We start from the raw sequence: 26772 nt of genomic DNA, 5'->3' as shown, positions 1-26772 counted from the left end.
GATTCTCTCTGAGGGTAGTAGCTGGTTGAGAAGGAGTAGGAGATTGGCCTCACCTCTGAAATAAAGCTCCTGGCCCAGGTGACAGGAGGATATAATTCACAGACCAGATAAGAGCTGCTTAATAGAGAGCTCACTTCCCTTCAAGAGTGCTAAGGAAGATAGAGCCAGATCACTCTGGATTATCTTTAAGAGAGGCCCAGTGACTCAGACAGAGAAGGAGGTAACCCCAGATTTATTGCTCACTTACACACACTTGTCCACGACTGCATAAGAAGCCCCAACTGACACGCACAAGGTGTGGGGTTAGTCCTATTTTATACTGCTGAACTATATATCTGAGCTTCAGTATTTTTATCTATAAATTGGAGGGAGGAAGGGTTGGTCTTTCTGCTCCAAGGGCACTATTGACATTTTCCAGGGCTTTTTGTTAATTGTTAATTATTTGGAAGTGGTGTTAAGTGTCCCACAGAATCTTCAGAGCCACCCTAAGTGGAAGATGCTTTAACCAGAGTAGGGATTAGGCTAACAGAAAGGAAGAAGCTCACTTGAGGTCCAGAACCTTGGAGCAGGTGAAACAGGTCAGGCTTCCCAAAAACCCAAGAGTTAATGGGCAGTGGTGAGTGGACCAGGTATGCGGTGTAGCCACTCTGCTGATTACTCAGCCATTTTGGATAAAAAGCAGGCCTGATATGTCTTCATTTTATCAAGAAAAGAACATAGAAAACACATTGCAAATGAAGGCCTGTGAACATTTGGACTATGTCTGGAACCAGGATGTTCAGTACTTTGTATTTGGCTCTCATTAAGAAGTGGTTGTGCCAGGTACTGGTAGCTAACACCTGTAGTTCTTACTACTCAAGAGGTTGCGAAATAAGGATCATGTTTCAAAGACAGCCCTGGCAGAAATATCAGTGAGAATTGTATCTCTTATAACTACTAAAAAAGCTGGAAGTGGACGTGTGGCTCAAGTAGTAGAGCATCAGCCTTGAGTGAAAAGGCCAAGGAAGAGCACCTTGGCTTTGAGTTCAAGCTCCAGTACAGGCTCAAAAAGTTAATTTAAAAAAAGAAAGAAGACTCTTTTTCTCTCTCTATCATGGCGGATCAAGGTGAAAAAGAGAACCCCATGCAGGAGCTTTGAATCTGCAAGCTCTGCCTCAACATGTGTCGGGGAGAGTGGAGGCAGACTGACCTAGGCAGCTAAGGTGTTGGAGCAGCTCACAGGGCAGACCCCAGTGTTTGCCAAAGCTAGATACACTGTCAGATCCTTTGGCATCAGGAGAAATGAAAAGATTGCTGTCTACTGCCCGGTCCGTGGGGCTGAGGCAGAAGAAATCCTGGAGAAAGGTCTGAAGGTGCTAGAATATGAATTAGGAAAAAACAACTTGGGGCTGGGAAGGTGGTTCAGTGGTAGAGCACTTCCCTTGCATGCCTGAGGCCCTGGGTTCGATTCCTCAGCACCACATAAGCAAAAAGAAAAAAGCCGGAAGTGGTGCTGTGGCTCAAGTGGTAGAGTGCTAGCCTTGAGCTGAAGAGCTGAGGGACAGCGCCCAGGCCCAGAGTTCAGGCCCCACAATCGGACCCCCCCCCCCAAAAAAAAGAAAAAACTTCTCAGATACTGGAAACTTTGGTTTTTGGAATCCAGGAACACATCGATCTGGGCATCAACCCAAGCATTGGTATCCACGGCCTGGACTTCTATGTGGTGCTGGGTAGGCCAGGTTTCAGCATTGCAGACAAGAAGCACAGGACAGGCTGCATTGGGGCCAAACACAGAATGAGCAAAGAGGAGGCCATGTGCTGGTTCCAGCAGAAGTATGATGGGATCATCCTACCTGGCAAATAAATCCCCATTTCTATCCAAAGGCCAATAAAATGTCAGTGAGATTTGAAAGAAGAAAGAAATGGCATTTAACCACACCCTCCCCTCAACTACCATCCCTTGTCTAAGGCATCTTCTCAAAGTATGCTTCCCCCAGAGCCCTTTATATTTATTCTAACCTGATTTCACCTGAGTAAACAGGGAGGGGGGAACTCACAAGTGAGTCACCTCCCCCATTCCCAGCCCCAGAATAGCCTTGCAAAGGTTTGTAGGTGTGATCATAGTTAGGTGGAGCAAATCAGGCAGGCTTCAACTCGAGCACTCGTTTCTTGTTCTGTGAAAATACTTCATTTTACTGACTAGCTAATAAAACTCCTCTAACACCTTGCTATTTAATCTAACTTTTAAAACAATGTTCTCAGCCAGGCGCCGGTGGCTCATGCCTGTAATCCTAGCTACTCAGGAGGCTAAGATCTGAGGATCATGGTTCAAAGCCAGCCCAGGCAGGAAACTCTGTGAGACTCTTATCTCCAATAAACCACCAGAAAACTGCAAGTGTCGCTGTGGCTCAAGCAGTAGAGTGCTAGCCTGCTAGCCTTGAGTTGAAGAGCACAGGGACAGCACCCAAGCTGAGTTCAAGGCCCATGACCGACAAAAAGAAAAAGAAGAAAAAAGAGAAAAAACAATGTTCTCAGGAGAAAGCTAGCCAGGTCCACTACTAGGAACATTGGTATGGTGAAAGTGGTTTAAAAAATTTCTGTATCCATTATATGTTTCTAGATACCCCACTCTTTGGAGGGTACTGTGATTTGAACTCAGAGCCTCATGATTGCTCTACCAGGTGCTCTACCACTGAGCTACACTTTTTCGTGTTTACTCTTTTTTTATTGAGGACTTTAAAAAATACAGAAAATGAAACAGGCTGCTGGTGGCTCAGGCTTGTAATCCTAGCTACCTAATCAGGAGGTTGAGATCCAGCCCAGACAGAAAAGTCAGTGAGACTCTTATCATCAGTTAACCACCAAAAGGCTGGATGTGGAGGTATGGCTCAAGTGGTAGAGCACCAGTCTTGAGTGAAAAAGCTAAGGACAGTACGCAGGCCTTGAGTTTGAGCCCCAGTACTAGCAGCAGAAAAATAAAAATAAAAAAGTATATCAAATACTCCCATTTTCCCCTCACTCAGAATCGATGGATCAGTATTGTGTTGCATTTCCTTGGAGCATATTTCAATCAGGGAAATAAAATATTACAGATAAAATTGAGGTCCCCACCCCCTCATGTTCTACAATCTGCCTTTTTCACTCACTGCTGTGTTCTGAGCTCTTTTTCCACTGACACTGATAGAGCTTGTTCATTATGGGGAGAAGAGAATAGAACTGAGACAATATCTAACTATGTAGTTGGACTTAAGCTTGAAATATTTCTGCCTCAGCCCCTTGAGGGCTGGGATTAAGGGTATGCCATGCCATGCTACACCTAAATAACTGTTCTCTCATTCTCTGAATGCCCCACTTGCTGAAGATAAGGAAGAGAAGAAGTGGGAGTTTTCAGACCTGCTAAAGGACATTGGAGAGTTGAAATGCATGCTAGGTGTGGCTCAAATGATAGGACTAGCTGTGAGTAGAAAAGCCAAGTAAGAGCTCAAGGCCCTGAGTTTGAGCCCCAATTCTGGAACAAGAAAAAATATAGGAGGGGGAAGGAGAAAATGCATGTTGGGCTGTCCAACCCAGCAGGTACCTCCCACCTAGACTAGGTTGCATCCTGCACCTAAGCCCAAATTCTGGGTAGAACAGCAATACAGACTTTTTTTATTACAACAAAATGGGACCAACACAAATGACTTATTTTAACACCTGAAAAGGACATTGTGAGTGAATATACTAAATGCCTTTGAATTGCACACTTTAACATGGCTAGTTTCATATTAAATAAAATTTTACTCCACAATTTTTCTGAAATTAAAAAAGGCAGTGTACCAGGCCATGTGCTAATGATGAAAGTTATAATGATCTGGGTCTCACCTATAAGAATCCTGGACTCTGAAAAGCAAATTACGTACAACCATGTGTGTAAAGATGGTAAGTCAGACTACTTTAAGATTAGGAGATACCTTTAGCTACTTCAGTCTAATTCCATGCTATTATTTTCCCTTTTTTCTTTTCAATTGGCATATATTAATTGCATAAATTTTCACTATAGTGTTTTCATACTTTAATCAGATTAACCCCTCTACTGCTTTTCCTTTTCCCTTTCTCTTCCTCCCTATTTTTAACAGGTTTTATTGTATCTCATTACACCATCTTCATACATAGACATAATGTATTTCAATAGTATTCACACACACCTCACACACACATTCTTACTATTATTTTTGAAAAGAAAGAAATCAAAGACTTTATGGTTTAAGTAGCTTGATCAAGTTCACCAAGCCATGTGAGATAGAAAAAAATGAAAAACAACAACAACAACAACAACAAAAAGCCCATGGCTGTCAGGTTCTAACAGGGGCATTTCCTGCTCTGCCTTGGCATCTACCTGAAGAACTGCACTCTTAAACAGAAGGGGAGGAGCTTGTTAAGCCTCGGTTTCTCCTGGTTTGATATGACTTTTCTTAGGTTGGGTGAGAATAGCCTTTCAGAGTCAGTATAAGGAAGTAAGAATTGACTATTCTGCTCAACCAGCCACAATGGATAAAATGAAAGGGAGACAAGAAAATAAAGAAGCAAGCTCATTGCACATCAAACCCTAGAGTCAAGAGAAAGGTTAGAACAGTCTTTGAAGAGATCCTTCTTCTAATCTATTCTCTTCTTTAATCAACTCCAACAGCCCGTGTGTCCCAGCATTTTCCTCAGTGACACCATCCAGCCAGTGCAGCCCTTGCCACATCTATTTCCTCTTCCTGTCCAGCAATTACTTCTCACTGCATCAGAAATCCTTACCTGAGCTACTTCTTCATGCTCCCTCCTAAAATGTCTGTTTACCTCTTTTCCTGCTTTTGAAAGTTATCCAAATGCACCATAGAACAGCTTCACAAAGAGAAAGGCGCAAGGAAGAAAAGGAACCCACAGTCTCACCAAGGTGGGACCAGCACCACCATCATGGGGGCCTTGTTTCAGTCTCATAATAATATTGGCCCTATTTCTATAACAGCAAGCTTCCTGAGGCTCTCTGTGACTGATTCTTGTTTTGGTTTTTATTTTGGGTCCGGTCGTGGGCCTGAACTCTGAGCCTGGGCGCTGCCCCTCAGCTCTTCAGCTCAAGGCTAGCGCTCTACCACTTGAGCCACAGCACCACTTCCAGCTTGTTTTTTTGCTTATGGGTGCTGAGGAATCGAACCCAGGGCCTCAAGCATGCAAGGCAAGCGCTTTATCATTGAGCCACCTTCCCAGCCTTCTGTGACTGATTCTTGAGTCTTCTTGTCATCCATTCTTAAACACAGCTGCTGGGTGATGATGGCTCATGCCTGTAATCCTAGCTACTTAGGAAGCTGAGATCTGAGGATCACAGTTCCAAGCCAGCCCAGGCAGGTAAATCTGAGACTGTTATCTCCAGGGAACCAAAATCAGCCAGAAGTAGAGCTATATCTCACTGTGGTACAACTGATGTGATAGAGCTCCAGCCTTCAGCAAAAGAGCCACAAGAGAGTGCCTGTACCCTGACTTCAAGCCCCAGTACAAAAACAAAAAACACAATAACGTCATCCATCCTCTACTCCTTTCAAGCGTGTATGGACTACAAGTTTCCTTACTGACAGAGAATTGTTCTGCTGACTAAGGAGAAATTGTTTCTGTCAATTTTCCCTTATAAAATCCCATTGTTTGCTTGCAGTTCTGACACATAACTTCTCTCTCTTAAATGACCCTCTTTTTTTTTTATTTCCTACAAATGTATACCATATAGTGCACTTCAAGACTCTATTCATGCATTTATTTTTCTATTCTTTCCAATTTCTTTTGTTCCTTTTGAATGGCTTTGATTTTCTTTTGTCTTTAGACTCCTGGTCATCCATACTTGATGTATTTCAAGGACTTTGGAACAACTTTTAAAGATTAAGTCTGAGGCCTACATGTTTTCAAAGTAGTTGGGTGATCCACAGAATGTTTGATAGACCACGAAACCTCAAAGGACTGAGAGTGGCTATCGTATGACTAACATACTAGGTTATAATCTTCTCCCCCAACAAGTTTCAAGAAGATTCTCTCAGCTAACCTCTGCCCCAGAGAGCTTAGTTGTTAGGACACCAAGGTCCCTTGGTAAAAGAATAACTGTCCCCAAATAATGTCTAGCAAACAAATACATCTTCTAAGTAATTATGAACTATGAGAACCTATCAACAGGAAGGTATTTGTTCTCTTAGATCTAGGATATTTGAAAAGAATTCATGATCTTTGTCACTCAATGGTGAACCTCAGGGAGAATACCCCAATTCTTTGTTTCCTCTACAATTGAGGTATTAAAGAGGTTGTCTTTCTGGCTGTAGAGGACAGATTCATTTTCTGGATAAGTATGTAAGATCATAGAGTTGTTGCTCCTACAATCCTCTAAGAGAGGAATTAGAAACATAAAGAACTGACTCTTTAAGGAAGGGCATGGAATCTAGTAAGGGATTACATAAATAACCCTGCGCACATACTCATATTTCAGGACTATAAGGTTTAACAAATTCTGGCCCTTCCATACATTGTTTAGTTCAGTTTTTATAGCAGCCCTCATGGTGTGTACCAAAGGGAATGACTTTCACTGTTTCTGAAAGAAAATGAGTTTCCTAAAAACAAGTAAGTGCAGACACACATGGCTCATACCTGTTATCCTAGCTACTCAGGAGGCTGAGATCTGAGGATTGTTGTTGGGAGTCAGCCAGGGCAGACAAATTCTTGAGATTCTGTATCTCCAATTAATGAGCAAAAAAGCCAGAAGTGAAGGCTCAAGCTTTAACCAGCCTTGAGTGGTTAAAATAAAAATAAATAAAAAGAAAACAAGAGTGCAAGGCCCTGAGTTCAAGATTCAGTAGTGGCGCACACACACACACACACACACACACACACACACGCACACGCACACGCACACGCACACACACACACACACACACACACACACACACACATGTACCATGCACACACACACATAGAGAGAGAGAGAGAAGAAGGAAAGAAGGAAAGAAAGAAGGAAGGAAGGAAGGAAATAAGTACTCTTAGATCAGATGAGTTTTAATGCCAGGCCCCTCATCTCATTCCACATATCTCTCACAATGCCAAGGAACCTCCCCTCCCCCCCCTCCCCAGCAAGAGACAGTCTTTGCATTACATTTCTGCTTTCCACTTAATCCTTCTGCCCATTTAATTGACAGAGGAACTGCACTTCAGGACTTGGCATTATGTATTATGCAGTCAGCATCCTGGAACAAGGACTTTATTATTATTCATACTATATTCTTAGGCCTAGCACAGAGTCTAAAATGAAATAATTCCTCAGTAGTGATTTGTTGATGGTAAAATGGAACCCAAGTGTGAAAAGCCCGTATTTACTGTGAGCATTAATAGAAATTACCACTTGACCAGCCTCAAGTCACATCTTTTTGCTAGAAGCAGCTAGAATAAAGGGGATCTATCTCTCCGTTTGTGACACAAAGAAGGAGGTGGGGGAAACAGAGCCTACAGCCTTCTTACCCCGCAGAAAGTAGGAAGGCCTCCCACAGCCTCCCCACTTTGAGCTCTGGGTGGGATCTTTGCAAGTAGCAGAGGGTCTGCGACAACTGTGAACCTGGACAGGAAATGCCAAGCTCCTCCTACCTCTTTCCCACTGAACAGAGTTAAGACAGTGAGTGGGCAGAGCCCATATGGCAGTGAAGGTGCCAGGCGGCTGGAATGAGAGGAAGTGACCAGCAGGGCACATGAAGGGGTCTCCATGTCTCAGCTTTTCTTGTTGCCCAAGAACCTACCTGCCCTTGAGTCCTGCCAGTCCCGTTAGACCACCAGCCCTGCTCTATCTGTAGAAGACTTGGGTTTCCCTTTAGACCGCCAGCCCTGCTCTATCTGTAGAAGACTTGGGTTTCTCAGAAAGCCCCATCCAACTTCGGTTGGCCTCCCCCCCCCCCCCAGGCAGACAGCAAAGCCTGTTAATCTATGTCCAGAGCAAGAATGCCTTAACACAGCAGGATTTTCCTAAGCTGGGAGAGAGTGGTGGATAAGAAACAGCTTTGCCCTCTCTCCAACTCTGAGGCGACCCACCACCACCACCACCGTGAGCTCTGAGCAAAAGCAGTTTTGTTTTGGAAACTGGCACCCAGGGCAGGCTCACTCCTGGAAATGAACTTGGGCCCCCTCACACTCCCAGCTGCAATGTTCGACTTCCAGCCTTCTTGCCAACACCCCCTTCCAGCTGCCCCTCTCAAAGGCACCATTGTGCCTGCCTGGCACAGCCACAGAGGAGGGCTAAAGAGGAAGAAAACATTTTCTGCCCATGGGATGTTCTTAAGCAGGTTGTGTAGACATGGCTTCCACGCTACATTCCTGGAGCCCACACAAACCTGCCAGAACTCCATCATTCCTGTCACAGATGGCAGCCACCATGCGGGCTAACTGCTCCCCTTCCCCAGCTCACTGTCAGAATCTTGTGCTACCCAGCATACAGCTGAGTAGGACAAGACTGGACTCAACAGGACCCGGGGGAGGGATGTCATGATGGCAACCCCCCCCCTTTTTTTAAAATTCATTCAGCACACTCTTGCTTGCCAAAGCAAATTCTGAACTTAGGATCTCTGAACTGGAAGAAGATTTAGCTCAATTTACACTCAACAAAAGATTCATTCTAACACATTCTAATCATCTGAATACCCCAAGGGTGAGAAAACTGACTACTTCTCAAGAAGACTGTGCATGGCTGGACAGCCGTGGCTTGCAGAAAGTTCTTCCTGATGATGAACAAGAATTGTGAGTGCCATTCCTCACCATCTGCTTCTCTGGTTGGCACTTGGCACAACACTTGGAACAAAATAGGTGCACAGCATTTGTGGGGTGCAGAAATTCCCATCTATTGGGTATATCTCCATCCTTCAGGGTCAATGAAACATGCTGTCTCACTCCTCCACAAAAAGATTCTTCACAGGACTAAAGGGGTATGCTTTACAGTCTCCCATTCATCTCTTCTTAATCTACCCTGAACTATGCTAGGCCTCCATTTATAGACCCATGACTAGCCTGACTTGATAACCTACTTTTTTCATGTTTTCCTTTGGATGAACAATTGAATTCCTTGTATCTAGAATGTTGCCAATTGTTACATCACAGAAAACAAAGCACACAATGAACAGGCATCAAGCATGTGCTCTCTACATTGGACTGGCTTCTTGAACTTGCTGCTGGCAGCACTTGCAGGAATCTTGAAGGCCGACAACACCACAAACTCCATTCCAATGGGAAAAGCAAGTCCTTCCTTGGTTTCTCTGAGACAATGTTTCCTCACCTGAAAAAATAAATAAGCATCCAAACACTGACATTGCAGAGTTAAAAGATTAGACATAAAATATACAGTGCTAGCTTCCTAACAGCTACTCAAAAATGATAGGTATTATTATCTAACATATGAGGATATTATTATTATTTATTATCTTACTGCCCATACAAGACATTAGTTTCTAGATGGATGTAAAATAGTCTGAATACATAGCAAGCCATTGTCCTGAAAGATTGTCCTGCATGGTAGGCCTTTGATTGTATGTAAGAAGTTCTAAACTGACTTTTCAATAATGCTGTCAGCACATCAACACAGCATCTTTTCTTTCCTCACAATACATACCATGTTTGGTTTGGTTTGGTTTGTGCTGGTACTGGGGCTCAAATGCAGAATCTGGATGCTGCCTCTTAGCTTTTTCCACTCAAGACCGGTTCTCTATCACTTGAGCCATGGCCTCACTTCCAGTTTTTTCACTGGTTTGTTGGAGATAAGACTCTCATGGACTTTCCTGCCTAGGCTGGCTTCAAAAAGTGATCCTCAGATCTCAGTCACTTGAGTGGCTAGGATTATAGGAACAAGCCACTGGGCCCAGCTTCCATACCCATTTATTAACACTAAAAGTATTCTCTCTAGTTCCTCTCTAGTTACTCTCAGTAAATTTCCCTCTTCTGGCCATAGGAATCTGCAGACAGGAAGATACCTATGTCCTTTTCTGTCTTGATATTTCTAGCCAGGGATGAGCTAGTGTCAAACTGCTTATTGGTGCATTTCTTCCCAACTCTCCTTCCATGATGCCCTTGGTACCTTGAAATTGGCTGTAGTGGGAATATTTACAGCATAGAACATAACAATCAGAGTTTTTGTTTCTTTTGTTGATTAGTTTTGTTTTTTTTTTTTCTGAGTTCAGCATTTAGAAGACAATGTTGCCTAAAACAATGTAAGCACCTCAAGGACAGGGATCCTGTTCTATTGCTGCTCCCTCTCTTGGATCCAGCAGAAAATAAATCGTTTCTTATTATTCCTTTATCCTGGGACTGGAACTGAAATTATGGCCTCACATTCTTGCTTGGCTTTTTCACTCAAGACTGGTATGCTACCATTTCCAGTTTTCTGCTGGTTAACTGGAAATAAGAGTCTCATGGATATTTCTACCAGGGCCATGTTTGGATCTTGATCCTCAGATCTCAGCCTCCTAAGTACAAGAATGGCAGATGTAAGAAGCCACCAGCACTTGGCTCTCATTAATCTTGATGGATAATATGAGTGCTCTGTCTTCTGCTTCTATGAACTGTGTCTTCCATGCTTTGCTCCTGTTACCAGGGTATGGATTTCCTGTAATTATGATCAAAGGACCACTTTGTACAGACTTGAGCTGTCTTTTATATCTCTTCCTATCCTGGACATGCAGTGACTTTATGGGTTCACCATATTAATCTTGAGAGTTTGAGGAAATTTCATCTGGAAGAAAGGAAATTTTGTCAGGTTTCTTCATGGAACATCTTGGTTTCCATTTTAGGATTGTTTTCCACACACTCATTTTTCAGCGCACAGATTTTGGACATGTGATATGGGTAAGGCATGCCAGGATCTATGGAAAATACAGAGCTGTGCAAGATATGATCCCCACCATCGCTTAATTCCGAAGTTACTGGGAGGACACATGGGCAAATATTGATTCTATTTACAAGGAAAAAACTAAGCAATGAATATTTGGAGAAGAGGAAGGAAGATCACTTTCTAGCTGAGCAATTGGGAACAACGTCACAGAGGAGCTGATTTCCAGTGGGAGGGCTTGAGATTTACCAGGCATGATAGAGCCATCTTCCCCAGCTTCTCTCTTTTTTCCAAACCAAAGGGGATCCTACAGAGTCCAGCCTTACCCCGTCTGACTTTCACTATAGCCTGCCAAACGAATTCAGATAGCACCTCCTCCCAGCAGAAATATTCCCATTATAAGAGGGATCTACTACCCCATCCTGTCCTCAGCCCTATGGGCCCCTGAGGTTGCATAGAGAAGTTTTCTGGTCATCTCTCTTTACCTAATACCTGTCAATGTCCTGCTCTCTCATAAAAGGGGTGAACGAATAGAGCGTGGGTCAGATGTGTATGTTCAGCCACCCCTCTAGCTTCAGTGTGGGTCAAAAGGTCTGACATGGGGTTCAGGAATCAAGGACGATCAACTCACCTCCTGTCTCCCCTTCTTCCCTCCCAAGCCATCAGAACCCTTGTTCAAATGTGTCAGCATATAGTTCCCCTCTTTAGCACCCCTCTCTTTTTCCCCTACTGTAACTGAAGATTATTTTCTCTAGACAAACATTTCTCCACTTCTCTCCTCCAAAGAGCTACCATCTCACCTAGTTCTCCCACTCACAAGGAAAGGAAAGGGCCCCAAGAAAGGACCTCAGACCAATGTCTCCCTTCAACCTCTCGTCTTCTACTTCCTCTACTTCCCATGGTAGTCATTCTCAACTTCCTGTTCCTTCTGTGCATTAGTCCATCCCATGAGTATGAATGGTGTATCTCCTGTACCTCAAACAACTGGGAAAAGTCTTTCCTAATCACATCACCCCTTTTAGATACCACCTTCCCTCCCCAGTTCTACATAATACCAAGCCTCATGGCTCTTCTGCCTCTGTTCCCCTACTGTCAGCACCTCTACTAACCGTGGAGTCCTGGTAGGGACCTAGCTTTTTCTTGAGCTTGGGGTATCATTCTCATTTCAGCCATTAGAGTGATCTTGTGTTCCATCTGGCTTTACCATTTTGAGACTCTGGACTTTGGTCTTCATCCAGTGACCATAATTCCTCTCTATGAATTTAGGATTTGTTAGTTGTCAATCCAAATAACCACAGATCTAATTCCAGAGCAGCTGAGTTAAAGTCCCAGTATTAAGGAAGGAAGGAAGGAAGAAAAGAAGGAAAGAAGGAAGAGAGGAAGGAAGGGAGAGAAGAAGAGGAAGAAGGAAAGGAAGGAAAAAAGAGAGAAAGAGAGAATGAGAGAGAGAATGAGAGAGGGATGGAGGGAGGAAGAAAGGAAAAATGGAAGGAAGAAAAGAAGAAAGGAGGGAATATGTGCCTCCTGATGTCTCAAGAATGTCATAATCAGCAGGGCACCTGTGGCTCACGCCTGTAATCCTAGCTACTCAGGAGGCTGAGATCTGAGGATCACGATTCAAAGCCAACCCGGGCAGGAAAAGTCCATGAGACTCTTATCTCCAATAAACTACTAGAAAACCGGAAGTGGCCTTGTGGCTCAAGGGGTGTGGCTCAAGGGGTAGAGGGCTCGCCTTGAGCTCAAGAGAGAGAGAGAGAGAGAGAGAGAGAGAGAGAGAGAGAGAGTTCAAGCCCCATGACCGACAAAAAAAAAAAAAAGGAATGTCATAATCTGGGGCTTGGAAAGTGGCTTAGTGGAAGGGTGCTTATCTTGCATGCATGAGGCCCTGGGTTCGATTCCTGAGCACCATATAAGCAGAAAAAGCCAGAAGTGGTTCTGTGGCTCAAGTGGTAGAGCGCTAGCCTTGAGCTGAAGAGCTGAGGGACAGCGCCCAGGTCTAGAGTTCCAGCCCTGCGACTGACAAAAAAAAAAAAAAAAAAAAAAAAAGAATGTTATACTCTTAAGAAGTATTCTTGCCAAAAGCCAACCATGAATTTTATCAAGGCTCTAGTCTAAAAGAACTGACTGAAGCCAGGAGCTAATGGCTCACACCTATAAGCTTATTAACTCCTCAGAAGGCTGGGATCTGAGGATTGCAGTTCAAAGTCAGTCCCAACAGGAAAGTTTGAAAGACTCTTAACTCCAATTAACCACCAGAGAAGCAGACGTGAAGCTGTGACTCAAAGTGGTAGAACACTAGTCTTGAGCAGAAAAGCTCAGGGACAGCACCCATACCCTGAGTTCAAGCCCTACAACTAACCAAAACAAAACAAAACAAAACACTAACTGAGTGAAAATACCAGGGGCAGACTGGAAATTTTTTTAAAGCACCTCTGAGATGCAGTCTGCAAAACCCAGAATCTGGGAAACTCCTAAGTGTGGTCCAGCAATCTGCAGTACTGGCATTGCCAGGATGTACATTAGAAATACAGGGTGTCCAGCCCAACTGGCTACTACTTTGAATCAGAATTATTACCTGGCTAGGATTGCTGAATGTGATTCTAGGAATGGTTGTCACCACATGGAGCTCCTCTGACAATGTGGCTGTCTCAGCTGAAACATGGATGATACATCAGGTATTTTTGAAATTGTTGTTTTCTAAGATGTGTGCTAGCTTTGTAGGGTCGCTGGTTGTTGGCAGAGCACAGAGAGACAAGGATTGGAAGCAGGAAGGAAAGGGATTCCACACAAAATAGAGACTTAGGTGATGGCCAGAACCCAACTGTTACTCTGGAGTGAAGCTTAACATCATAGACCCTCTCAAACTTTAAGTCTTTTGAGCATTTATCTTATTTTATTTTATTCTGTCAAAGGGCTAGAACTCAGGGCCTGGATGTTGTCCGGAGCTTTTGTGCTTAGGGCTGGTGCTCTACAACACGAGCCACAACTCCACTTCCAGCTTTTTGCTGGTTAATTGGAGAGAAGAGTCTCATGGACTTTCCTGCCTGGGCTGGCTTTGAATTGTAATCTAGGATATCAGGCATGAACCACTGGTGCCCAGCCTGAGTTTAGTTGTTTATTTTTAAATACAAATACAATTTACCTTTTACAAAAAAAATCTAAGAAAGAAAAGAAAAACAAATATAGGCAATCTATAGCTCAAAATAAATCCAAACCTGAAATGTTCAAAAGCTTGTGAAGAGAATTTTAAACTATCTTGAAATTTTTTAAAAAGGAACTTCAAGAGATGTATATCAATTCAATGCAATGTATAGATCTTTCAAGTAAGCCAGTTAGAAAAAAAAATGAGATTGTTTAGAAAATTAAGGAATTATTGTCACAAGAGTGATAGTATAGTGAAGACATTCAATGAGACCACTCAGTCCGCAGTGAAAATGTGAAAGATTTTATTGAGCAAAAAGTGCTGATGCGCCGCCAGGACTGCACCTGGAGTTGGGATCCCAGGAAACAGCCCCAAGTGCCAGCGACATAGGCTTTTAAGCATTTTGGGCTAGGGCGGGAAAAGGGAGAGGTTGGGTGCTGATTTTAGCCAATGATTGTTAAAAGAAATTTGCACCTTAAGTTTAAATTTCCCTCCAAGGTTTTGCTGGTGGGAAGCAGGGGAATAGAACAAAGGGTGGTGATGGTTCAGCTGGGTTAGGGCTCTCATTGTTCAGAAAACAGCAGAAGCAGAGTTACAGAATTACAAGGTTATGGAGTTACAGAGTTGCAGGGTTACAGAGTTACAATTACAGTTACTAGCTAAAATAGCTAGTTACCAGGGAAGTCTTATCCACAGCACATTTACATTTATATCTTAAAATCATTCATTATCCATTTTACATAATTCAAGTCAAATATTACATTCCATCTTTACTTCCTCCACCATATCAATAGTAATATTATTAGGGTACTATTTAAAGTCTTCTTATTTAAAGATCCACGGACAAAAATGATAGAAAGTCAGATTTTCCTATAAAATAGCTCGTTGTTGATGTGGAACAGAGATAGGCTGAAGCTAGATTAGCTAATTGTTGAGGAAGGGTTGGGGGGGGGGGACAGGAAAACAGAGGAGATGATATTATCTCTACTTAGGTTTGAAAATATCCATAATAAGAGGATAAAAAGGAGGTGTCTTTTTTGGCAGTTGTGGGGCTCGAATTCTGGGCCTGGGCACTGACCCTCAGCTCTTCAGCTCAAGGCTAGCACTCCACTACTTGAGCCACAGTGCCACTTCTGATTTTCTGATAGTTAATTGGTGATAAGGGTCTCATGGATGTTCCTGCCCAGGCTGGCTTTGAACCACGATCCTCAGATCTCAGCCTCCTGAGTAGCTGGGGTTACAGGCATGAGCCACCAGCACCTGGCTTGAAGAGATTAGAAAAAATAAAAATCATACAAGATGAGTGGGATTGATGAGGATAACAGTGTCAGGGTATCCAAAACAGAGAACCATTGAAGCTAGAAGTCCTCAGACTCCTTGAAGCCTGGGTGCCATCTCCACTGTGTCCCCCTCCCCCCTATCTTTCCAGAGAGCAGCCCAGTAGCAGAGCTACAAAGCAAAGTAATCTGCATTCTAAGCAGAGGTGATCTGCCTAAGCATGATGAATTGAGGTTAGAAAAAGGGAGGACTTCCTAGTTGCTAAAAATCGAAATAGGTCATGGAATAAATAGTGGAGTCTCCTCTGAGAACCTACAGAAATAACATCAACACGCCCAAAGGTTGGAGGCCTCCACCTCCCATCTTTTCAGGTCACCACAGCGGGCAGCACCTTCCTTCCCTCACCTCCTCTGCTCTCTGTGCCTTTCAGGAGAAGAGAAATGGGTGAGTGCAAGTTCTACTGAGAATTGTAGGGCATTTAAGACACCAAGGATGGAGACGGGAGATGAGTCATTTGCACAAAAATATGCTCTGGCCTTCTTACCTAGACTCTGGTTACCTAGCTGCTGGCACAACACCACACAAACCAGTCATGCCTTGGCTCAGCAGGCAAGAAGCCAGAACTGGAAGTATTGTCTTGTGGTTGGGGGTGCACTATGAAAGACTGTGAACCTGCTCAGTGGAGCCTGGGGTGCCTCCTGGGACAGTGCTGTCTGATGTACCCTCCCAGGTACACTCCTGATGGAGCCAGGCTGGTCTCGATGCACCCCAGGCCCACCTTGTACCAAGTGCTCCCGAGCACCTGGCCAGGGGTACACACCTGCAGCATGGCATTCATGCCAGAAGCTGGGGACGATGTTTTGTGTTTCAGCTGTGCACACCCACCTATAAATAAATACCTGAGCTCTGCTGAGCACAGGGGAGCCTGTGCTAGTGATGCCCCTGGGACCTGGGCCCTCATTGCTGTGTCCCCAGGAGCTGCACAGGAGGAGGAAGGACTGGGGGAGGGGGCCAGATGACATCATGGAGCAGTTGAAAGATTTAGCTCAAGAACCCATGGGGCCTGTGTTCCATTTAGGCGGCTATTTTCCACTCTCAGTTTGGCTTCTTCTACCTTTCCCCAGATCTGGGGTTCTAAAGGATATCAGTATATGAACACTAGATCAAGAACTTCAGAATGGGTCTGCAGGTGTGCACTCACCAGCTCAACCCATTAAAATACTGCTTAGGCGTCTAAGTGGTGATTTCAGGAAGATGCTTCTTGGCACAAGGGTTGGAGAAACAATGCAGGGATTGCTATTGCCTTCCAGAGACAAATGGATTCCTCTCCACGCCCATTTTGTTGATGACAAATTAAAGCTCAGAGAAGTTAGCAAACCAACCAAGAATCACACAGATGTCCAGTGTGAGTCAAGATTGAAACTCGTATATCTATCTCTACCCCTAGGCATGCTCTTTCCAAGGTACCATACGGCCTTTGGCTCTCCAAATAGGTGTTTTCCAAGGGCATCAAATGGACTCCAGTGTTCCTCCCATCTCTTCCATTCTAACTCTCCAGTCTACATAGGTCCCAGGTAGAGGATGAGGGAGAGGCCAGTTCATCAGAAGCAGAGTGAAGACTGTCTGTTCTTCTAAGGAAGGGTTAACAGTTTGACGAGTTAATAGCTAACACTTCTATCTGGGTTGAGAGATGGAGGGAACAGGACACTTCAAACTGCAAGTAGGGAAGAAAGGTGGCTCTGTGAATATAGTTTTCCAAGGAGGGTACTGGTGATTCATTCCTTGGTGGTGACGGTTGTTCATTTGTTGTTTTTACAAACCTGGCACAGAGACCAGCTATAATAATACTAATGTCCAACACTGATGTGCCAGGCACTACTCTGAGCACTTACAAGATAGAGCAGTCGTGAGAGATTTCAATTATTCAAGCAACAGCTGGGAGTTAAATTTTGCCGTAAGTCTAGCATCAGCGAAAGCCCTGATTTGCCTTACTGACTCATCTGGAGGGCAGAATCTGGCATCTGATGCTGGGTTGACATCTTAGCTCTGTGACCTGTACAGTGGCAAGTTCTACAGCATCAATCTACACCCTGAGAAACTCATTTATGGGGACAGCAATGGTGGCTTCCTCATCACCCAGGATGGTGTGGATAAAGGGCCTATCCAGTGCCCAAGAAAGAGGAACTGTGAATATTGTTACTCCTCAGAAAGGAGAGGGCTGAGGCAGGTACAGGTGGCTTACTCCTATCATCCTAGCCACTCCAGAGACTGAGATCTGAGGATTCTGGTTTGAAGCCAGCCCAGGTAGACTAGATCTGAGACTCTTCAATTAACCAATGAAACGTGGGAAGTGGAAGTATGGCTTAAGTGGTAGAATACCAACCTTGAGTGGAGAACGCCAAACAAGAGCATGAGGTTCCTGAGTTCAAGACCTAGTACTAGCATAAAAAAAAGGAAGGGGCTGCAAGCCCTGTGGAGGGTGTTTTCACCAAACAATGAATACATTGAAATATTGTGGAGTGAAAGTAACCATCTGGTCTAGGAGGAAGGAAGGGAAAGAAGACAAAAACTCATTTCAGAGTGTGGGGAAAAAAGCAAATGAATCCTAAGAATTGTATATGAAAAATTCAAGGGTAGCAGACATTCCAAATGAAATTTCTAAACCAGACTCCAGTAGCTCACACCTGTAATCCTTGTTACTCAGGTGGCTGAGATCTGAGGATCATAGTCCAAAAACAGCCCAGGCAGAAAAGTCTGTGAAATTCTCAGCAAAAAGCCAGAAGTGAAGCTGTGGCTCAAGTGGTAGAGTGCCAGCCTTGAGTGAAAAAGCTATGGGAAAGTGTCATGGCACTGAGTTCAAGACCTGGTATGGGCACACAAAAAAAGAAGAAGAGAGAGAAGAAATTTCTAACAAGTCACTATCCATTGAGAAGAAAAGAGAAAAGTATTTAGTTTTTGTTTTTAAGTCTATGGTGGGAAGTGGCACTATGGCTCTTCAGCTCAAGGTGAGCTGAAGAGCCCAGGGACAGAGCCCAGGCCCAGAGTTCAAGCTCCATGACTGACAAAAAAAAAATTAAGTTTATGATGGCAACAATACAGCTCAGGGTGAGCCACAAACATGCAAAGAGAGCAAGAGCCTAGGTATCACTCCTAAAGCAACTCCAAACTGAGCTTGACTTCAGATAGACTGAACGGGTAGGAGAAGGCAGATGATGTTTGAGTCAAAGCAAAGCAAACCAAACAGAAGCCAAACAAAGAGGAGATAGCTCAGTGGGACCCTGCCACTCTAGAAGAGATTTGGTCCTTTTCAGAGTAATTGTCCTAAATTTAAAATGGAAGAACAAATGTAAAAGTGAATATTGTGTCTAAGGTAGAAGAACAGAGAATTTACTGACCTTGCAAAACACACATACGTTTGAATGCAAGTTGCTGAACAAAGTGCCATTCAGGGGCCAGTTTGACAAATCTAGAACACACAATGGGAACTATCCAATGAGAGGCAAATGGACCAATCACACCCTCGTTTTCAAAAAAATAGGAAAAAGAGTATATTCTGGAAGCCACACATTGATATTCTTCATTCTAATACTTGGCAAGATTCTAGAATGAGTCTACTTGCAGAGATCCACAGCTGAGGAGCTGTGTCTGATGAGGGCCTTTGGTAGTTGTACACTGCAGAGTCTAGTGGGTTTCTCTCTCCTTTTTGTAAGCTCTGGATGCAATCTCAGGGGCACACCTTGCCATCTCATCTAATCCTAATTGAGCCCAACCTCTTAAAACTGTTACGATGGCAATTAAGTCTCCATGTGAGTTAGGTGGAAACATGCAAACCATAGCAATGGAGAAGTAGACTACTTGGGGGTGGGGGGGTGGGGGGGGAGGGGGAGGAAAGGAGAGGGAGAAAGAACACACTGGGGCTTACATTCAGGGCCTAGAGCTTTTTATTCAAGGCTGGTGCTCCTACCATTTGCACCATGGTTCCATTTCTGGCTTTTTCCTGGTTAACTGACTATAAGAATTCCACAGACTTCTCCACACTGGCTGGCCTCAAACCAGGATCCTCAGCTTTCAGGCTCCTGTGTTGCTAAGATTACAGATGTCAACTACCAACACCTGGATAATGTATGCTTTTATTTTTCTTTCTCACAATAAGCAAGATAAGGAGTTTTGCAATCCTATTCCCCAAGTTTGTATCCGTACTCTCTTATTTATCAACTGTGCAGTCTTGAGTAATGTAGCTAAACTCTCTGGATCCAGTTTGTTCCTCTGTGAACAAATTAAATTACCCACAATCCTGAGGAATAAGGTTCAGAGATAATATATTTCTTGCTGTCTTGTTACCAATATAGCTGACCTTATTCCAAAACAGATTTAACTTGAGCACTATGAGAGATGTGCAAATTCAAGTGTTCTAGCCTTCGTACCTGATGGGGATTGTGGATGGTAGAAGCTTGAGAAGGAAACTCTGCTACATCAGCAAGCCTATATGCCAAAATTGCACTTAGAATCCAGATATGAGAAAGAGGCAAATTCTGAAGGCTCTCCAAATCTTAAAATCTGTGTGTGAGTGTGAGTGTGTGTGTGTGTGTGTTTCTGGTGCTTGTACTCAGAGCCTGGGATGCTGTCCCTTAGCTTTTCACTCATGCACTCTAGTAGATGAGCCACAGCTCCACTTCCAGCTTTTTTGCTGGTTATTAGAGTTTCACACGCTTTCCTGATCATTCTGGCTTCAAACTGTGATCCTCAGATCTCAGCCTCCTGAGTAGCTAGGATTAGAGGTATGAGCCACTAGCATCCAGCTAACAATTACAATCATATATTTTTGCGCAGGAGGGCTAAAATAAGAGTAAATGCAATGAAATCTTTTCATCCCTTGTGGAGAATGTGTTATGTTTTAGGTTCTGGAGTCAGTGCCTCTATAAATCCTCAGAGTGAATAGAAAGGGGCAAAACTGATGCTAACAAGAGTCAACTGTATGGACAACAGTTCAGTGATGACTTGGGGACCATCCTGAGAGCATTTCTAGACCTAGGGAAGCCACATGCTGTCTTCTCCAGCAGCCAGGACTGCATGACCTCATCTCACTGTGGTGGTCAAAGCATTAAACTTGATTTGGCAAGGTGGTGGCTAAGGACCTATCACACACACACACACACACACACACACACACACACACACACACACACACACACACACACACACACACACACACACACACACACACCAGCTTGGGTTGCAATCCACGGAAGACACTAAGAGCTGGCTTTCCTCTCTTTCCCAGTGTGATGGGGTCGAGGTAGACCTGAGCAACATCTTCCTGGAAGGCATTGCCATTCTCAACATTCCCAGCATGTACGGAGGCACCAATCTCTGGGGAGAAACCAAGAAGAACAGAGCTGTGATCCGGGAAAGCAGGAAGAGTATCACAGACCCCAAGGAACTGAAATTCTGTGTCCAAGGTAAGCTAAGCATGAGCAACATTGTGCTAGGCAGTGCCCAGGGGTGGGGTGTGCTTGTGAAACCTCATCAGGGCTCTTATTTGTAAGCTCTGGATGCAATCTCAGGGGCACACCTTGTCATCTCATCTAATCCTAATTGAGCCCAACCTCTTAAAACTGTTATGATGGCAATTAAGTCTCCATGTGAGTTAGGTGGAGACATGCAAACCATAGCAATGGTGAAGTAGACTACTTGGGGGGATGTGTGTATGTGTGTGTATGTGAGAGAGAGAGAGAGAGAGAGAGAGAGAGAGAGAGAGAGAGAGAGAGAGAAAGAGAGAGAGAGAGAGGGGGGGGGGAGGGGGAGGAAGGGAGAGGGAGAGGGAGAAAGAACACACTGGGGCTTACATTCAGGGCCTAGAGCTTTTTACTCAAGGCTGGTGCTCCAACCACTTGGACCATAGTTCCACTTCTGGCTTTTTCCTGGTTAACTGACTATAAGAATCTCCGACTTCTCCACACTGGCTGGCCTCAAACCAGGATCCTCAGCTTTCAGGATCCTGTGTTGCTAAGATTACAGATGTCAAGCTTTCTAAGGTCCTATGTTGCTAAGATTACAGATGTCAAGCTTTCTAAGGTCCACCAGCTTGCTAAGTACCTGGTGTTCTGGGAATAAGCAGACTCATGGTCTCTGGGGTTGCAAAGATTCCAATCTAATTGAGATGGCAAGACTGGCAATAAAGGAATTCTAAAAGATAGTAAGAAATCACAGTAGGGCTCTATAACATTAGGTGTCAAGTGCATCTGGTTCCAGGTGTCCCCTTGTGTCTACATCCAGGAGGCCAGTGTCAGCCCAATTCACCTGCAGCAGCAATGGATTCCACCATCACTCTTCCTCCTGAGAATACTGTCCACTCAAATTCCACGACTCCACTCATTCCCAGGCTTCCACCTACCTGCTCACTCTTCAGGCTCTTTACCCTGGCATCCCTGGATGCCAGATGGTTCTCAGACAGAGAAGCTAGGATTATAGGCATGAGCCACTGGCACCTAACCTAACTTATTTTTTAATCCTTTTGGCTTTTTTAGTATGAAATCAGCACTTTTTATAAAAGCATCGCTAGCTGGACTAATGGGGTTGAACCACATCATTGGTTCATGGGGGGTGTGTATGTGTGTATGTGTCTGTGTATGTGTACTATTTGGGCTTGAACTCAGGGCCTCATGCTTTCATTTAGTAGTAGTTGTTGTTATTGTTGTTTTTAAATCATGAGTGGTGCTCTATCACTTTGGCCACATTCCCACTTACAGAGTTTTGCTGATTAACTGGAGGTAAGAATCTCTCACATTTACCTGCCCAGGCTAGCTTCAATCCAGAATCCTCAGCTCTCTACCCCTCACATAGCTAGGATGGTAAGAGTAAGCCACTGGTGCCCAACTAGATCACTGGTTCTTTAACAAGGCCTGCTTCTTGAAAAAGAAGGTTCCCAGACCCCAGCTGATCTACCTAATCAATTTCTGGGTTGGATTCTTGGAAATTTTAGATTTGCAGTGAGCTTCCCCAGGTGACTGTGATAGTCTGTCACATGTGAGAACCACTGATAGAGACTGAAATGCCTACCGCCTCTTGCCAGCAAGTGTGTGTTCTTTATGTCCTGAGGTGGGATGTGATTGCACCTCTCAGAGAAGAGGAAAAGCTTGCCTCACCACCAAAGGGAGCCATACTTTGATTGTTTTGTAGTCATCATTTCTTACTCACAATCAGGTTATTCCATGTTAGGACAAGAGCCAAGCGCTGGTGGCTCATGCCTGTAATCCTAGCTACTCAGGAGGCTGAGATCTGAGGATCGCAGTTCAAAGCCAGCCCAGGCAGGAGAGACCGTGAGACTCCTATCTCCAATAAACCACCAGAAAACCGGAAGTGGCGCTGTAGCTCAAATGGTAGAGCGCTCGCCTTGAGCTGAAGAGCTGAGGGACAGCGCCCAGGCCCAGAGTTCAAGCCCCATGACCGACCAAAAAAAAAACAAAAAAAAAAAACAAAACCATGTTAGGACAAGATCACCAAGAAGCCTCCTTTACTCCTCCTTCCATTGAGAGAGGACTCAGAAATTTTTCTTTCTCTTCTCCTCTTAAGGCCCCTTTGTTTCACATAGCAAACTTTTCAATTTGTATAAATTATTAAACTGAATGATGCAGTCCTCCTTCCTTCCTTGGCAAGGAAAGATGTGGGTGCTGGCCGAGGACAGGGGGAGGGAGGGTATAAAAGTTTCTGCAAATGTTCCCATCCTGCTGTTCCTACCTCAACCCCAATCCTGGTGTCCAGCCCCTTTTGAACAGAGAAAGGAATGAGTAGAGTAGAATCTTCCTGAGGACTTGAGGAAGCTTTTGTTGAGATCATGCCTCTGGGAGAACTCAAATTCGGCCTTCCCCATCTGATGTTCTATCTTCCTCTTCTTCAAGCAGTGTAAAGTATGTGTGGAATGCCCTTGACCACCATGTGCAGGAACTCTCTGCCCCAAATCTCCCTTTCCCACCCCTAGAACATGCTGTCAGAGCTAAAAATGAAGCCACTTCCTGTTCTTTAGATGAGGATATAAGCTGATCAAAGCATAGGCCAGGAGGTTGGGGGTGGCATCTGGGTTTTGTGGACAGCAACTTGGAGCTTTCTGCTTGCAAGATGAAGTGAAATGATGAGGCAAGATATTGACCTGACAGTCAAAAGAACTGGGTTCCAGCCCACGCTGTGCCTCTCACTAGCATGTAATCTTAGGTGCATCCTTTCACCTTCTTGACTTTCAGTTTTCCCCACCTATAATAGAAAGTCTGACAATCATACTCTGAGTCTCCTTACAGACCCAGAAAATTGAAATATAGACTTATTGTGGGGTGTGTGGACTCCTGTTGCATCATGCAAATGCTTTTCCTTTCTGTGTCTTTTCGTTTTTGTTGTTGTTGTTGTTTTGTCAGTTGTAGGCCTGAACTCTGGGCCTGGGCACTGTCCTCAGCTCTTCAGCTCAAGCTAAAGCTCTACCACTTGAGCCACAGCACCATGTCCAGCTTTTTCCACATATGTGGTACTGAGGAATCAAACTCAGGGCTTCATGCATGCAAGGCAAGCACTCTATCACTGAGCCACCTTCCCAGCCCCGCTTTCTGTGTTTTATGTCAGGATTTGTAGGCCTATGGCTAAGGCTTCAGGGTACCCTCTTTACAGGTTCTTCAGTTGTTGAGATTTTTTTTAACTTTTGGGGTTTTCATTGGGACTTGAAGAATGGGAGAAGTCAGTAAAGAATGTGGGACAGAAAATCTTTATCACCGGAAGTAAAAGGAGAAAAGACAATAGAAGGGGTTATGGTTAAACTTCTCATGGTAGATTAGTTGTTCTCCTAGGAAAACAGAAAGACGTTCATTTGATACTGAGATTAGTATCAAGGGTTAGAAGCATGGTCCAGTGACAGAATACTTGCCTGGAACACTCTAGACCTGGAGTCAGTCCTTACTGCACAAAAGATAGGGGAGTGATAGAGGAAGGGAGAGAGGGAGAAAGGAAAGAAGGAAAAAAGGTAGAAAAGGAGGGAGAGAGGACGGGAGGGAGGGAGAAAAAGAAAATAAAAGAATTCTATTAGCATGAGTGAGTTCTGTAAAAAAAAAAAATTGGCTGATGAAAAGTAATAAGAGTCCCAGGGAAAATAACCAGGCTTACAGTTGAATAACCTGAGTTTAAACTTTGGCATAAGCTTTCTAGTTTTATAAACCTCAGAAAATTGTCCTACCTCCCTCAGTCTTACTTCCTCATTGATAAAATAAGCATAACAGTCACTCATCGTGAGGATGATGGATGTAAACTTGAGCCATCCTATAAACTCAAACATGCACGCACACACCAATCCTGGAGCCTGAACTCAGTCTCAAGCTCTTGCTTGGCTTTTTCACTCAAAGCTGGTGTTCTACCACAGCTTCACTTCAGTCATTTGGTTAATTGGAGTTCAGGCTCTTAGGACTTTTCACCCTGAGCTGGCTTCAAACCTCAGTCCTCAGAACACAGCCTGTTGATTAGGATTGCAGGTGTGAGCTACCAGCCCCTGGCTGGTATAAAGACATAATAGAATGTAGCCTCCTAGATTCATGAACTGTCTAAGGCTATTCCCAATTGTTTCAATCAGTGGCCATCTGGCCATCACTGTGAACCACAGTCAGCCACTAGTTCTTGGAGGTAAGAGAAAAATTTTGATGTCCCTCAAATTGTGTGCATTTAACAAAGTTTACTCTAGCCGGGCGCTGGTGGCTCACGCCTGTAATCCTAGCTACTCAGGAGGCTGAGATCTGAGGATCGCGGTTCAAAGCCAGCCCGGGCAGGAGAGACCGTGAGACTCCTATCTCCAATAAACCACCAGAAAACAGGAAGTTGCGCTGTAGCTCAAGTGGTAGAGCGCTTGCCTTGAGCTGAAGAGCTGAGGGACAGTGCCCAGGCCCAGAGTTCAAGCCCCACGACCGACAAAAAACAAAAAAACAAAAAAAAAAAAACAAAGTTTACTCTGGCCCAGGTCTTTCCTATTGGCTGAGACAAAACGTGTCAAATGACCCCTAAAAAGTCTTCAGGAGTCTAAGCTGTACACACTGAGACTCCTCTCAGTGCTGGGAAGTAACCATGGCAACATACATGCCATACCTGTTAAATGTTCATAGACCTACAGAGAGACTTTGCTTTTTATAGGGCATTGCAGCTTTGTCCTTCAGTCTGTCAAGAAGCCCACATTGAGTCAACATGCTCCAAACCAGTCATTATCTTCCCTCTATACACACCCTCCCCCTCTCCTACAACCCACTGCCTCCCCAACCACCACATGTTCCCTGTCTTATTAATGTCTCACCCATTGCCCAAGCCAGATACCCAGAAGTCATGCATTTCTCCACAGCTGCCTGGCAGAACTCTTCCATAATTATTTATTTACGTGTCTCTCTCAGCAGACTGCAAGCTTCTCTGGGAGCCCCAGATGTCTTAGTCCTTTCCTCTTCCTTCTCCTCCTCTTCTACGTCCTCTTTTACCACCTTCTCCTGCTTCTTTTCCTTCTTTTCTTTCTCCTCCTCCTCTTCCTCTTCTTTCTCGTCCTTCTCTTTCTCCTCCTCTTCCTTCTCCTCCTTTTTTTGTGCCGGTACTGGGGCTTGAACTCAGTGCCTTGTTTTCTTCCTTTTTCCACTCAAAGCTGGTGTTCTAGCACTTGAGCCACACCTCCACTTCTGGCTTTTTTGTTGGCAAAGTGGATATAACAGTCTCTCTGAATTATCTACCAGGGAGTTGGCTTCAAACCTGATTCTCATATCTCAGCCTCCTGAGTAGCTAGGATTACAGGCATGAGCCACGAGTCTCTGGCTTATAGTCTCTCCTACATTCTTGGGTCTGACAGAGTCTCTGAGATCTCAAAAGAGCTTCTGAGTATTGATGGACCAAAAGCACCCCAGAGTCAGGGTACATGGAGTGGTGCGTTAGGGAATTATTTCTGACTTGATCTCTCAGCAAAATGGAATTTGTGTGAATGTTGCTAACATGCATATCACAGGACACCTCTGCCAGCATCAGGCTGTGTTGGATCTCAAGAGATCTTCTTTCAATCCTCCCACTTCCTACCTCCATGCCTCTCCCTACTCCCAGCTGACCCTCTACCAGGCAGTATCTGTGGTTGATTTCCACATACCTTTCATGGCACCTGGCAATTGCTACTCCTGGACTCTGCAGGGTGAGGCCAGGGATAATTCTGCAGCTTTCAAATAAAGACCACACAGTACGGTTGCCAGTTTCTAGAGAAACTGTGATGGTTTCTATATAGTTTTGAAATCTCAGAATCATTGGCCTCCTGGAAACTTAGATAAGAAAAGAGGGTCAACAAGGTAGGCTGCTTGTCCTTGGGCAAATCCAATCTTTGGTCTTCTAGACTCTTCTAGAGATCAGTAAACTTTTTGTTCTGCCAAGAGCTACATAATAACTACTATGATAACTAGGTTTGGTGGGCCACCATCTCAGATGAAACTTCTAAGCTCTGTTCACCCAACTTGAAAGCAGCCCTAGATGGTTCATAATAAATACATGGGTC

At 44.3% G+C, this 26772-nt stretch overlaps 1 protein-coding gene across 2 annotated transcripts in view; it reads left to right on the top strand.

The window, feature by feature from the left end:
- Positions 1-26772, top strand: part of Dgkg (diacylglycerol kinase gamma) — a 210750-nt gene that overhangs the window by 154236 nt on the left and 29742 nt on the right. For both annotated transcript variants that reach the window (XM_070029774.1, XM_070029773.1), the window contains one exon: positions 20527-20704. In XM_070029774.1, the coding sequence (XP_069885875.1) occupies positions 20527-20704 (178 nt within the window). The remainder of the gene's footprint in view (positions 1-20526; positions 20705-26772) is intronic.

This window comes from Dipodomys merriami, unplaced genomic scaffold, assembly GCF_024711535.1.
Source record: "Dipodomys merriami isolate MVZ:Mamm:240054 unplaced genomic scaffold, mDipMer1.0.p SCAF_2, whole genome shotgun sequence".
Lineage (NCBI taxonomy): Eukaryota > Metazoa > Chordata > Mammalia > Rodentia > Heteromyidae > Dipodomys > Dipodomys merriami.
The sequence above is the reverse complement of the archived record's forward strand: the minus strand, read 5'-3'. Positions and strand labels throughout refer to the sequence as shown.